The sequence below is a fragment of the Xenopus tropicalis genome, chromosome 1 (genome assembly GCF_000004195.4).
Source record: "Xenopus tropicalis strain Nigerian chromosome 1, UCB_Xtro_10.0, whole genome shotgun sequence".
NCBI classification, from domain to species: Eukaryota; Metazoa; Chordata; class Amphibia; order Anura; family Pipidae; genus Xenopus; species Xenopus tropicalis.
This window is the reverse complement of record NC_030677.2, coordinates 131,878,839-131,894,584: the sequence shown is the minus strand read 5'-3', so window position 1 is coordinate 131,894,584 and position 15,746 is coordinate 131,878,839. Positions and strand designations below refer to the sequence as shown.

Here is a 15,746-nt window from a genome sequence, read left to right as displayed (position 1 = left end):
TGGGAGCCAGAACTCTTAATGGTTGGTAGGGGTTCAAAAACTTATTTCACTCAATAAAATGCAAATCAGTTGCTATCTTTTATTTAAAGTTATTTTTTCAATTTTCCTTTTGATGTGCTATCTGCCACTGTTAAAATAAACCTACCATTGAAATGATACTGTTCTGAGACTTTTCATTTCTTTGTCATTGGACAAACTTACAAAATCAGTGAGGGGTCAAATAATTATTTCCTCCACTGTATATATATACACATATATACAGTATATATATACATTATGCAAAATAAGTTTAATACCTGAACAGGTGTCCAGAGATGTACAAGTTTTACAGTTATGAGAGCAGTGTTTGCACTCCCCATTGATAGCCGTGTATCTCTCAGAGCAAACATTCGTGCATCTGGCTTGTTCTAGCAGTTTAGGGTCAGAACATGATAAACAGTAGTCTGCATTGTCCTTACAAGTCTTGCAGTCTGAGCTGCACTTCTCACACACACCAGTATGGCCAAAGAAGCCGCTGAAAAAGAATCCAATGGAACAATGTCAAAATGTAAAAAATGTTAGCAATATGTCTCAGTGGAAAAACAGCTATAAGATTTGCAGTTCCTATTGCACTCTCCATAACCTCACAGGGTCTCAGATCTTTGCAGGTACATGGAATTCCTACTCCTAATGCTAATTAAGCGTTCTTACTTTAAATACCTCAAAATTATATTCTTATGTTATTATTAATATTACTGTGTCTAAACAGATGCATTTTGGGTCATATAGTTAGCTGTGAATAGAGATTTGTATTGCAAAGTGACATTGTTGCTTCAGACTAGAATTTGTAACCTCTGCTTAAACAGGGCTTCTATGGCATTATGGGGGATAAATAAAGGTAAACATTGCAGTCAGCAAGTCAGGATATTGCAGTTTTCTAAGCTGCATAGGTCACTGTCTTCTCTGTGAAGTTATTCTGGAAGCAGTTGTAGCAATTGAGAATACAATTTGGTTTTGTGAAATTTGAAAAAAAAAATTACATTAGGCTCTTTAGAGACTAAATATAGCCCAACATCATATAAAATCTGGACCATACCTTGGGCACTGCTTGTAGCACTTCCCTTCATGCTTGTAACCAACCAAGCACTGCAGACATACATTGGCCTCAGTGCACCTCTCACAGCCTACTGTACATTTCTCACATCTACCATCTTTCTCATTTTCAAAGAATCCATTAGGGCATTCTGGAATACAGCTTCGATCATGGAGATATGTCCCTATAATTGTAAGCAAACAAAGGCAAGAAAATAAGTGTTATAAGTTTTAAGTGTTTGAAATATATATTGCAAATAAGAGTTACACTAAAATATTTAGCCACACATATGTCCTCACACCATGAGTCTTAAAAAGAACCCACTACTGACAATAAAACTCTCTAGCAACATATTTTTGCTGTATTAGGAATTCACACCACTCCATTTAGCAACAGTAACACGTTTAGTAGCAATTGTATCTTCTCAGCACTAACTCTGAACAGAACTTTTAAAGCAGGGGGCTCAAACTCAATTTACCTGGGGGCCACAGGAGGCAAAGTCAGGATGAGGCTGGGCCGCATAAGGGATTTCACAAAAAATTGGCTTTCAAGGGATAATGCAAGGCACGGCGGGCAGGAGCTGCTGATTGCGGAAATGACGTTATGCCATCATAACCGTTATTATGGGAAGACGTTCTGTGTGCACAATTAGCTGCTAAGGAGCTAATTGTGCACACAGAACGTCTTCCCATAATAACGGTTATGATGGCATAACGTCATTTCCGCAATCAGCAGCTCCCGCCCGCCGTGCCTTGCATTATCCCTTGAATCGCAATAAAAATCGCGATCCATTCATTGCTTTTGAGAAGGCGTTGGTGCGGGCCACAAAATACTGTACCGAGGGCCGCAAATGGCCCGCGGGCCGCGAGTTTGAGACCCCTGTTTTAAAGTCTGAGTTATTACACCTAATGGTGGGTCTTCACACTGTCTAGGAGGCAGCGCCGTATTTGTTATCAGTGTGCCCCCAGCACACGCATGCACATTCATGCATCCATTTAAACTCACATACGGAGCAGTGCGGAGAGGTCCCCATTGCTCCGTATGTGAGCAACATTTCAGTGCAGCTTGGGTGGCATGCAGCTCCTTAACCAGTGCCGCCCTAGGCCCGGGCCTTTGTGGCCTTGCCACAAATCCGGACCTGCTAGAAGGAAAAGTAGAACAGGTTAGGGTCATGGCACATTGGGCATTTTCATTACCACAATATTTCTGGGGAAAATGCTTGTAATCAGTAACCAATTGCTTTCCACAGTCAATGTCAAGTAGTATAAACTACTTTTGGACTATGGCCCAGTAAGAGGAAAGTCTAGTGAGATTTAAGCTATCTAGTGAATACAAACAGTGGTGCTGCCTATAGCTTGTATAGCTTGTTTATTTCCACCACTGACATGTAGCCAGCAAAAACTATTTTGTAGCAACATATTCTCCTAGTTGCAAACAATGTTAGTAGGGTAATACATACTGTAGTATTTCTAAATCTTATTAATCATGTATGTGTTGGTCTTAGAGCTCTCTTCTCTATATTGCAGTGTTGTGAGGTCAATGATTTGGTCAAAAGAAATGTTTTCTTACAAATGAGACTAAGCAAGGGCATGTCAGTTATAGTTATTACCACTATATTGGGTTTAGTTTGACCTTTTTTGGTGGTCTTATGCATGAAATGGGTTTTGGAGATCTCTCCCCTATAAATCCTATAGCAAAAGAAGATCAGCCAGTTGCAACCACCATATGGATTTTACCTATAATTTACTGTTTTCCTATACATTAAACATCTTTCCAATATACTAGGTGTATATATGCTTGATATCTTCACAGCAGCATAGACTGACTTTATCACTAACTGACCGCCTGTCCTAGCATACAGTACACAGTACAAAGCTGCAAAGTAACAGCAAATATTGTTGTTAGATATTCTAAGTGTGGTTACTTTGATTAAATTTTATTTAATTTTTGATTGGCTTCATTTTTCCAGCTGGATAGTTGCACAACATATACTCTGACTTGCACTAATGCCAAAAATAATATTCCTTATGTAACACTGCTGTTAGAAGCAGGAGTGCTAGTCGAGTCACCAAGAATGAGCAAGGCAATACTAATGTATTTAGGGCAGAGTGCCATAAAGCTGCTGTACATATTAAAAGGGAAATGTTGATATAGGGCTTTAGTTGTTTTTAATTTCTGTGTGTGTACCAGTTACAAATCTGCTTACCCTTACCATACTCTGAAATCCTTTGTGATATTTCTCTTTAATAACTTAGTGTTTATCCCAAGTGTACTCCAATCTAGTTATTGAAAGCCTATCTGTAGACATGTACTTCATCATCCTGTTATATATATGATACAGTGGTTTCTGTCTTTCAGTAGTTTCAAGTGTTGAATGCAAGCAAGACTTACCTTGTTTACATGATGTGCAAGCAGAAGCAGATCCATTACAAGTTTTACATGCTGAATTGCATGGTTGAGATTTTCCTTCACCTTCCAAATATAAAAATGTAATTAACAATTCTGTTTACATGTTCAGTGTCAACATATAATTGTTCAGTAGACTCAACAGAGCAACAAGACATATTTTGAATGCTGCAGGGAACATATAAATGGATTCCAGTCCTTTTCATTTTTTTTGGTCAAGGGCCTCTTTTGCTGCCCAGCATTTTATCTGGCCTCCTTAGCTTGTATTAATGTTATTTTAAAAATACATCCTTTCCAGTTAAGCTGCCATAGTTCAATTAATAGCTAACAAAGTATATATACATTTGTATCCAAGTTTTAACCAAACTGGCCTACACGCTACTTTGGGCTCACCTGGGCTGCCCCATGATTTAGAAACCTGTGGTAAAGGGTGTAGAAGTGATGCCTATGCTTGAAGTATGTGTGTACTGTATGGTTATTCTCCAAAACATGTTAGTTTTCATGCAGTTAAAACTACATGGTGGGTAGTTAGATAGCACCCATAGGTCCACAGTAATAACATTTTTCTAAATTACAGTAATCTTTTCAGAATGAATACTTAACCAACAGATAATTTATATCATATTAAGTGGCCTATTAAAGAATCTTACCAATCTGAAATATATGTATCAGTAAATACTGCCCTTTAACATCTTTTCCCTTGAGCCACCATTTTTTGATGCTCTGTGTGCTCCCTCAGTGATCACCTGACAGGAAATAATACAGCTCTAATTGTAACAGGAAGAAATGTGGAATTAAAAAACAGAACTTTGCCAATTAATTGGCTAAAGTGGCCTAACATGTATGTATGCCCTAGATTTGTTTGTGTGCACTGTGAAACATATTATCCTGGGGGGTGGCATTTTGTATTTATGATTACCCAATGGCACATACTACTGAAAAAGTATATTTTGTTATGAAAATGTCTTATTTAGATGAAGCAGAGTTTATGAGCTGTTTTAAGCAATATATATTTTATAGAGACCTACATTGATTAGGCATATTGTTTCCCTGTAACCACATCATTCAAATGGGCCAATATATCATACACCACTTTTCCCCCACCCATTGCCAAACCCTAACACACAATACTGCCCCTGCTAGAGGCAAGACGGTCAGCTAGATAAATGTTATATATATATAATTTCTCCTTTAAACAGTCAATGAACCTTCTAGATAAAACATAAATATGTTGTCTATATATGTATTTTAATTTTTATATACAACATGCTGTCTTGCTTCCAGTCTAAAAACCAGGAACTGATATTTGTCAATGACAAACCCTCCCCAAAGTTTTATTACTCAAGACAACCATTTGTGATTTGGAGTTATCAGTAAACTCTTTTAGAACAATTTTATTTAATAGCTAATTAGCAATTTATTTAGACTAGAGGTATGCAAAATTTCGAATATTATATATATATACCAGCAGATCTGACTAGCCCAATATTGCCCACAAACAGCTCCTATGTCTCTAAATCACTCCTCTGCATACATTAAATTATGGTTTTTAAAACAATGGCTTGAGAAAATGGTGTTGTTCAATTAAACACAACTATCTGTTTATGAGGGAACATTTTCTGTGGCAGCTTAACCCTTGGTTGTAGTCCCTGAAGTAATAACTTCACTAAATGTAGACCCCACCCTCAGGAAAGTCTAGGCACCTCTGATTTAGACACAGGCTGCAATGTAAATTGGATTCTTTCTTCTGTTAAATATGCTGTTAAAATATGATTACAATGTATAAAGAAGGAATGTAAATCTATAGGTGCTAAAGGTGCTGAATTTGTAGTGCATTGAATATTTGAAAGTTACTTGTGAATACTTGAGTTTTATGAAGACTGCACACTAGATGGCACCAGCATATCATATAGTCTATAGTCAAGCTATGTATACTGACTATTTCACAGTTTATTCTGTCGCATACATATTTCTTGAAACCTAGTTTAACATGGAAATAAACAAAGAAAATGTAGAGAAAAACCTCAATATTTAAACTTTTAAGTCTAACACACTCAGATAAACACTTATGTTTGGCTGTGATGAGTATTCTATGTGGGAAACTGCACAGCACCTCATTATAAAGGAGGTCTCAATAAGCCTTACAGTGCCATAAAAGAGGTATGTGCTATGTGTGACAGGTGATATATCCCACACCCCAATACAGAAGTTTCAATACACTGGGTATCAGTCTCTTCAAATTCCGCTAAACGCCATAAGATACCCTACAATGCAGGAAATGTCCCCAAAGTCCATTGGTTAGCTAGCAGAACTCAAAAATTTTTCCTAAACACCCACAATGCAGCAGGTAAGTGACAGAACTCCCACAATGTAACAAGTGTATAGTACAGGTATGGGATCCCTTATCCGGAAAGCCCTTATCCAGAAAGCTCTGAATTACGGAAAGCCCGTCTCCCATAGACTCCATTTTAAGCAAATAATTCTGAATTTTAAAACTGATTCCCCTTTTCTCTGTAGAAATAAAACAGTATCTTGTAATTGATCCCAACTAAGATATAATTAATCCTTAATGGATGAAAAACAAGCCTATTGGGTTTAGTTAATGTTTTATTGATTTTTTAGTAGACTTAAGGTATGGAGATCCAAATTACGGAAAGACCCCTTATCCGTAATACCCTTGGTCCCGAGCATTCTGGATAAGGGGTCCTATACCTGTATAACATAAAATGAAAACAACTGGGCTGTACCAACAGCCCTGCATATTATAGATATCATTTTGTTTTTCCAGATAGATAAGATTCTCAAGTTTCAACAGAAAAAAAAGTTTTAGAAGCTCAGGCTCACCTCTACAACTTGTTAGAGGAGGGGATGCATGTTCCATAGCAATTCAGGACTCTCACAAAGTGACTTTAGAATGCAGGACAGGGCTTTATGTGTTTTGGCACCCTATACCTAAGGGTGGTAGCACCCAAAATGCGTAAGGCCCTAGCCTGTGTTTTTTAGGCTAAGCAAATAAAGGTTTACTTTTATTGGAGGATCATGCTGCTGTCTATCATTTTAAAGTATCTCAAGTTTGACAAAGCACAGAGTAGTCAAGATGTTATTTAAAAGCTGTACCTGTCTAAGCTTGCTCAACAGACTACATTATATTTTGATTACTTTAAAACACTTTCTTTTTTTGGTGTTACTGTTCCTTTAAATTGAATTGTATCTAGTTAAGGAAAAATGGTAATTAACTGGCATTTTAATGACTCAGGTAGCTAGTTGTCTTAACTGTATATACAGTGGTGTGAAAATTACTATTAACTATTTGCCCCCTTCCTGATTTTTTATTCTTTTGCATGTTTGTCACACTTAAATGTTTCTGCTCATCAAAAACCGTTAACTATTAGTCAAAGATAACATAATTGAACACAAAATGCAGTTTTTAAATGAAGGTTTACGTTATTAAATGAGAAAAAAAACTCCAAATCTACATGGCCCTGTGTGAAAAAGTGATTGCCCCCCTTGTTAAAAAATAACTTAACTGTGGTTTATCACACCTGAGTTCAATTTCTGTAGTCACCCCCAGGCCTGATTACTGCCACACCTGTTTCAATCAAGAAATCACTTAAATAGGAGCTACCTGACACAGAGAAGTAGACCAAAAGCACCTCAAAAGCTAGACATCATGCCAAGATCCAAAGAAATTCAGGAACAAATGAGAACAAAAGTAATTGAGATCTATCAGTCTGGTAAAGGTTATAAAGCCATTTCTAAAGCTTTGGGACTCCAGCGAACCACAGTGAGAGCCATTATCCACAAATGGCAAAAACATGGAACAGTGGTGAACCTTCCCAGGAGTGGCCGGCCGACCAAAATTACCCCAAAATTATCCACCTCTGAATGCCTGAAGAAAAACAAAATGAAGACTTTGGAGTGGCCTAGTCAAAGTCCTGTCCTGAATCCTATTCAGATGTTGTGGCATGACCTTAAAAAGGCGATTCATGCTAGAAAACCCTCAAATAAAGCTGAATTACAACAATTCTGCAAAGATGAGTGGGCCAAAATTCCTCCAGAGCGCTGTAAAAGACTCGTTGCAAGTTATCGCAAACGCTTGATTGCAGTTATTGCTGCTAAGGGTGGCCCAACCAGTTATTAGGTTCAGGGGGCAATTACTTTTTCACACAGGGCCATGTAGGTTTGGATTTTTTTTCTCCCTAAATAATAAAAACCCTCATTTAAAAACTGCATTTTGTGTTTACTTGTGTTATCTTTGACTAATAGTTAAATGTGTTTGATGATCAGAAACAAATAGTTTTTCACACCACTGTATATATATATATATATATATATATATATATATATATATATATATATATATATATATATATATATATAGAAAATAATCATCTGTGGCCAGCACACCCTTCAATGTTTCATCCAAAAAATTTTTATTGCAGATATATTGTTAAAACCAATGTTTCGGTCCTTGTTAGGACCTTTCTCAAGGATTTTTTTATCCTTGAGAAAGGTCCTAACAAGGACCGAAACGTTGGTTTTAACAATATATCTGCAATAAAAATTTTTTGGATGAAACATTGAAGGGTGTGCTGGCCACAGATGATTATTTTCTATGCATACATAATTTTGGCTAAGCACCCCGCAGAATATTGAGCCTTGGAGTGCGGACACCATTTGGATTGATATATATATATATTTATTTATATGTGTGTGTGTGTAAAACTGTACTACAAAAATATACTTTACCAATATAATTTGCAAGTTTTCAAATGTAATTCACAAATTCTGGTTAAATGAAAATGGATATCCTTATCGCAAAGGTGCTGTAATGATGGTTTAGCTTTATTCCTTAAAGGAACAGTAACACCAGAGAATGAAAGGGTTTTAAAGTAGTTACAATAGAATGTACTGTTCCCCTGCTCTGGTAAAACTAGAGTGTTTGCTACAGAAATGCTACTGTAGTTTATATAAATAAGCTGCTGTGTAGCCATGGGGCAGCCATTCAAACTGGAAAAAAAGGAGAAAAGGCACAGGTTACATAGCAGATAACAGATAAACAATGGGGTTTCAAACTTTGCCTTTTCTCTATTGAATGACTGCCCCCATGGATACACAGCAGCTTTGTTTATATAAACTATAGTAGTCTTTCTGAGGCAAACACAACTACTGCACTAGTGCAGGGCAACAGTGTATAAAAGTAATTACAGTATAATGCACTTTCATCTTTTAGTGTTACTGTTCCTTTAACACCAAGGAATGTAAGTATGTAAGTATTTAAGCCCTTGCCGTCATATACGTTTCTATATAAACTACATTGTAAAGATCATTAACCTAACTGATTTTAAGTAACCTTGGCTGCCATCAGAAACATAGTTTTTCTAAAGAAAAAAAACTAATTGAATCACACACTTGTATAACAAAGTATTGCTTCCTTGGGCCCCTAGATTCACAGGGCCAAATACAGTACTGCAGAACCTCTTTAGCACCCAAATTACTTTCAACCTACAACATAGTTACAAACTGATTGCAGACTAGAATGGGGGGCAAGTTCATGAACATTTAGCCTAAAATTGGAGTAAAATCTTACACCAGAAAATCACCTGACATCAAAAGCTTGCCATAACACAATGTCACCAATTTAAATCCATATTTCTGAATCTATATACACTTGCATGCACTAAATTGCTCCAACTGGTACAGAACCTGTATTCAAACCCATCAGTACTCTGTCCAGGCAACATCACAAATGTTATATATAACCCCCTTGGCCACCCACGTATTGGACACTGAAAAATATAGTTGGTACCTAGCGTAGGGGTAAATGCTCATGCAGTAAGGCCTATGGCACATAGTTCACCTGGATAATAGCTCTCATATAACAACCATAGCAAGCAACAGGGGGCATTTGGTGCTGCCCCCTATGTTCCAAGTGTACTATCAAAGAACTCTGTTGCCTTAGCATTTTCCATTCCAATCACAGCTAGCCACTGGTGCCCTCAATATCTGCACTTTACGAAAAGGCATGGACATATACACAAAGGAGGAACTGAAAGAAAAGCCAGTTTGTCTACCATTTAATGCCCTCCAACATTGCCTCAAGTTAGCAAAGTGATATAAACTCTTTCAAAAATGTTATATGGACATTTTTTCCTCTGAATCATAAAATGTACAAATATATCAATCTTTATAAAGTGACACTTTGGGTGTGGGGGAGTTTAAACGTCATAGCATTTTTCAAAGCTAATGTAATGGAAATGTTTTTCAAGGCATTCACTAGACTACCGACTCCATTAATCTAATTGTGCTTTTAAAATATTGTTATATGGAATTTGGAGTCCTTTCAACACTTTTTTCCTCTGAATCAGTAAATGTATAAATATGTCAGTCTTAATAGAATGACACTTAAGTATGGGGGTGTTTAAATGTCTTAGCTTTTTTTTTTTTCTTGAAGCAAATTTAATTCTGACTTCTGAAAAAACTACCCATGTCAGTCCTACTAAGGAAAATATCAGCTCTGTAATGGAAATGCTTTCAGAGGCATCTACTGCCTTTATTAAACCGGCTCCATTAATTTAATTCTGCTTTAAAAGAGCATTTTAAAGCCACAAGCATACAATAATTGCATGTCAGACCACGAAACATCCTGTGGACAAAGGGAGGGTTGAAAGGCAATTGTATTATTATCTTTGAGCTTGTGTAGAGAATCAGGCAGATGAAGACAAATTAGATCAGGATCACACAAACTATGGTGACACACTGGAAAAGCTTACATCAGGTGTGGAATTGAGCCTAAGGACATTGAAAGGATTTAACAGAAAATGGTTCATGTTTCAATTACTTCAACTTGTCATTTATTTTTTAATGAAACAATTACTGGAGAAAAATGTTTTATTTTCTCTAATTACAGCAATAATTTTTGTTGTGTCCCATACCTAGAGCACCAGGGATCTCCTTATAAACACAGTACAACATTTCATAAAACCGAAAACATTGCCTCAGATAAGCAGGAAACATCCAAAAGCATCTCAAAATGAAGGCGGAAGTCAGTTCCATAAAAGCAGTCTGTAGGTTATGGCAAAAAGTACAATGATATTTCCAAAAAGAAGAAGCATTTCAGAAGAAAATACCATAACCTAATTCCTGTTATATGTATTTAGGTTAATAATTTCTTGTAACCCAATGACCTGTAGTCTGTGTAGAGAAGCAGGCACCCTTTACTTTCCCTCATCCTGAGTGATAGGCGGTGGTTAAGTAAGGGAGGGCTTTGTTTTCCTTGGCTTGGCAGGGATTGGCTGATGGGGAGTCAAGCAGTGGTTGGATGAGCAAGAGTCTGTGGGGTTACAGTTCTTTGGCTGGATGGTTGTCTGTTATACAAGCTGTTTATATGTACAGGTAAAGGACCCATTATCCAGAATGCTCGGGACCAAGGGTATTCCGGATAAGGGGTCTTTCCGTAATTTGGATCTCAATACCTTAAGTCTACTAAAAAATCAATAAAACATTAATTAAACCCAATAGGATTGTTTTGCATCCAATAAGGATTACTTATATCTTAGTTGGAATCAGTTACAAGGTTCTGTTTTATTTCTACATAGAAAAAGGAAATCAGTTTTAAAATTCTGAATTATTTGATTAAAATGGAGTCTATGGGAGACGGGTATTCCGTAATTCGGAGCTTTCTGGATAATGGGTTTCCGGATAAGGGGTCCGATACCTGTATAATAATTCTGTATCATTTATAAATGTATACATTTAAAAGGTTTGGTACAAAGTTAAGTATTTATATCATAAGTTTTTAGTTAATAAGTGCCTTTGGTAGGGGTGACTAAATATTGATGCTGCCCTGGTCATAATAAATAATGGAATTACTGGTTTTTACCAAATACCTGTATATTATTTATTTTTCTTATTATAAAAACACTGTTAGATTGTAATATATATAATACACAAGAGTCATTAATATACTGTATACAGGTATAGGACCCATTATCCAGAATGCTTGGGACCAGGGGTATTCCGGATAAGGGGTCTTTCCGTAATTTGGATCTCCATACCTTAAGTCTATTAAAAAATCAATAAAACATTAATTAAACTCCATAAGATTATTTTGCATCCAGTAAGGATTAATTATATCTTAATTGGGATCAAGTACAAGGCACTGTTTTATTATTACAGAGAAAAAGGAAATCAATTTTTAAAATATGAATTATTTGCTTATAATGGAGTCTATGGGAGACATGCTTTCCGTAATTCGGAGCTTTCTGGATATCGGGTTTCCGGATAAGGGATCCCATACCTGTACTGTAAATTATATCCTGAGTGATGTCATCAGTTATAATCCCTGCGTAGTGATGTAATTTCTGTCACAAAATTGATTTTACTGGAGATTTCCTGAATTCTTTTCCTTTTCTTGAAAGGAGATCAAGCAGCTGGCATACCATTTTAGTTCTGGGAATAAGGAGTTAGTGTTGTGAGATGTATATTATAGGTTGCCTGTCAACTTAGTGATGGTACAACCATGGCAATATAAATGGGTCCCAAAACATTTAATTTTTATTTGGCACTAGAATTGTCATAGGACAAACTGAGCTGGTGGGTGGGGGGGAGGGATTTGCATGGCCTGATTTTTCAGAGCATGATCAGAACCAGTGGGACCAACAGTGGCAGTGCAGGAAAATAGAAAACAAACCCTAAGGTTCTGCTCAGGTGATCGAGATGTTATTGAGATTAATCTTAGCTAAAGCTAGGTCTGTCATGCACATTCCCCTGTTCTTAACAGATAAAAGAAAATGCCTAGAATTCCTTGATTAAAAATCTACCATTCTGTAAAACTGCACACAGTATAACCATAACAGATGATTCCATTTCAAACATTAATGTTTTATCTTCAGAGAAGAAGCGCAATTCTCATACTGCCACAGGCAAAGCCGCTAAAAAGTGTTTGTGGAAGTGACAAAACTGGTATAGCTATTTTTATTCTCAATAACCTTTGTATGAATACTCCTCCAGAAATGGCTGGTAGCTGTTTGGCATGCCACTTATGGGAAACTAGGAGAAAACTGGTGTTACTAAATATATACTCTATTGAAAGATTTAGAAGTTTGTATACAGGTCTGTGTGTGTATGTGGCCCCTGGAAATAATAAAGGAGCTTTGACTGTACCAGCAAACTCGCTACCCATCAATTGGTACTGTAGCAAAGGGATCCCACCTGACTAAAGATATTGAAAGAATCAGCTTTTACTCTATTGGGGCAATGTAATGTTAGTTGTAGATTGGCAATAATATACATATATATATACTGTATATACTGGAACATGGAATAATTAAACACAGGCTCAGCCTTTTTACCATGTTCTGCAATAATGTCATGCTATTTTAGTTTGCCTGGGCATAGCTGAGAATGGTTAATAAAATCTTTGACCTCACACTTCTGGGAGTCGACAGGGTGTCAGCTATATTTACCTCTGGACCATGGCGGGGGTCCCTTGGGGTGGTGTGAGAACCCGGTGGGCCCTGCACCCCCCCAGTCCGACCCTGTTCACAAATGTCAGACATTTATCAAAAAATCCAAATTGAAAAAGCACAATTGGAAAAAGGTTGTGCAAAAACTGCAACTTTTTCAATTTGTTGCTGGAAAACCGCAAATATTTTGTATTGTCACACAAAAGCTAGTGTCAAAAAACAATGAAACACTAAAATGCGCCTCCTAAGTGTTTAGCTCAGGGATCCCCAACCTTTCTTACTCGTGAGCCACAGTCGAATACAAAAAGATTTGGAGAGCAACACAAGCACCATAAAAGTTCATGGAGGTGCCAAATAAGGGCTAAGATTGGCTATTAGGTAGTCTCTATGCACACTATCAGCTTACAGGAGGCTTTATTTGGTAGTAAATCTTGTTTTTATTTAACCAAAACTTGCCACCAAGTCAGGAATTAAAAAATAACTACCTGGTTTGGGGGCACTGAGAGCAACATCCAAGGGGTTGGTGAGCAGCATGTTGCTTCAAGCCACTGGTTGAGGATCACTGGTTTAGTTGAAGCATACCTGTATTCTTATGTAAAGTGAAAGCCCTGGGTGTATTTTTAAATAAATTTTTTTTTATTTTTCTTCTATTTTAGTATACAAATTAGGTTTGGTTTTCCATTTTTTAGCAAATTATTTCAGTTTATAAAACTTCCTTTTCAATGGAAAAGGTTTATTTCTACAAGATCACATTGCCTGGCTGTGCTCATAAGCCTATTTAGATTACTCGCCAAGTTGCATTTGCTGCAATTGTGGCCAATGCAACATCTAGGCATTTTGCCACAAATAAGTTGCATCTAGCATTTTAAGAGCAGAGGTTGCATCATTTCCAGATTGCAACTTTAAAACTGGGTTTGCATCCAATTCACTAAGTCTGGTGTTCCTATTGCTATGGGAACCCACCAAGTTTAGGAAATTGTTACAGCTTTCATCAACAGAGGCAGGATGGCAAACGTGGAAATGCAGGAGCGTTTGGATGAAAGTACCTTCATGAATTTCATCAATATGTGCTCTCCATTGTGTTTATTTCAGAGGACCTGCTAAATAGCCCCCTTGTTTTTGGCAAACGTTTGTAACATGAAAGCCATTACAATGCTCTAAAAGCTGTAGGAATTTTTTCTGTGATTTTATACTGGTACTTATATTTGTTGCTTTAGAAACATGCAATTTTCCCCAAAAATACATTGAATTCACTTCAGTTCTAATTCAATGGCTTATAAATACTGCTTTTATTGTTCACTTGGTCAGCAAATCTAAGTCATTTAGAAAGCATGATATTTTTCTTTACAAATACTGCTACTTTAATTTTGACTTTCTCATGCTAGAAATGCATATAAATTATCCAAAGAACCATATAAACTGGATGACCTTTGAAGCAACACACGGCTCTCTGCTTATCTGCTCTGCTTTATCAAGGCATCCATTCTGTATTGCTTAGATGTAAGGCTGCTATTACAAGGCATTATATTAAAATATAAGATGGCCATACACTGTAAGAACTTTCCACTGATATGCCTACCTTAGGTGATCAATATTGGAGTAATCCGATTAAATTACAATGATGGGAATAGGACCTGTTGGAGTGCAGATCGCATCAATGAACCGATGTGGTCCCTAATGGGAAAAATCAAACCTGCCCAATCGATATTTGCCCAATTTTAGGCCGGATATTGGTCAGGTAGGCTCATTGGAGGGCCTCATACACGGGCAGATAAGCTGCTGAATCAGTCTGAAGGACCAAAGTCAGCAGCTTTAATTTGCCCATGTGTGGCCACCTGCACTCCTAATTTGCCCTTAATCCCATCTGTTCTCAACACCCATCCTGTAAATCTGGATAATAAGGAGGTATGCATCTGTCCTCACAGGAGATTCTACATTTGCCAGAACAAAATAAGTTAATCCAAGCCATCCTTTATTGTGGGCAGATGTTTTATTTAAGAATTACTTTTTAAATTACATTAAATTTCAAAGATCTATAGTCATAAGTCAGGACAATCATTTATTATAATTGCTACCTATGGAACAACAATTGGCTAAAACTGGTAACAAGTGACACCTTTTCAGCTTCAGTAACTTTTAAATAAAATATCGGGAACATATAATGGAGGCAAGATGGCACACCACCTTAAAAAGCTCTGCAGCATATATGTTTTGAGAATGTATTTTTTTTTTGGATAGAAAATACTTTTAACAAGGTTCTTTTTATAGAGTTTGAAGAAACATGCATTTTTATTTTTTTTAAAAGAGCAGCATGGCCTGGGGTAGAAGGTAAGTGGCTAGGATCACTATGTGGGGTGGAGCCTACCAATCTGGCACCACCCCAGTGATTATACCTTTCAGTCTCCTTCAAAAATATGTATATTTAATTCAATGTAAATAAATACAAAAATTGGAATATATGCAATAGAATTCAATGCATGAGCTTTGTGTGCTATACAAAATGGTCACGAGGTGGCACTGTGCATTTTGTTAATGTGGTTTCAATAATTTTATGCTGCTGTATTACTGCAGTCTGCTGTTTTCTGTTTTCCTCTTCTTTCCACCATTTTAGTTTGTGGTTTTCTCACACTGGGAAATGTGCTGTGTGTTATCCATGTGTGATTTACCAGTAACCTTTCTCACTAGTTGCTCTGCGGGGTATTCCCTGTGTGATCTACGTAAAGACCACCTCTGCCAACTCCTGTGCAGTAATAGCTAATGTCCACCCTTGGTATGACTAGTTGCATTTCCATTGTACTTGT

The 15,746-nt window shown here is 36.9% G+C and overlaps 1 protein-coding gene across 1 annotated transcript in view; it reads right to left on the bottom strand.

Moving 5' to 3' along the window:
• The window catches only part of pcsk5 (proprotein convertase subtilisin/kexin type 5), a 246,229-nt gene that overhangs the window by 21,435 nt on the left and 209,048 nt on the right, over positions 1 to 15,746 (bottom strand). Inside the window, exons 28-30 of the mRNA XM_031890895.1 lie at positions 3,464 to 3,544; positions 1,076 to 1,256; positions 297 to 514 (exon numbers count right to left, since the gene is read on the bottom strand). Coding sequence (XP_031746755.1) covers positions 297 to 514; positions 1,076 to 1,256; positions 3,464 to 3,544 — 480 coding nt within the window. The remainder of the gene's footprint in view (positions 1 to 296; positions 515 to 1,075; positions 1,257 to 3,463; positions 3,545 to 15,746) is intronic.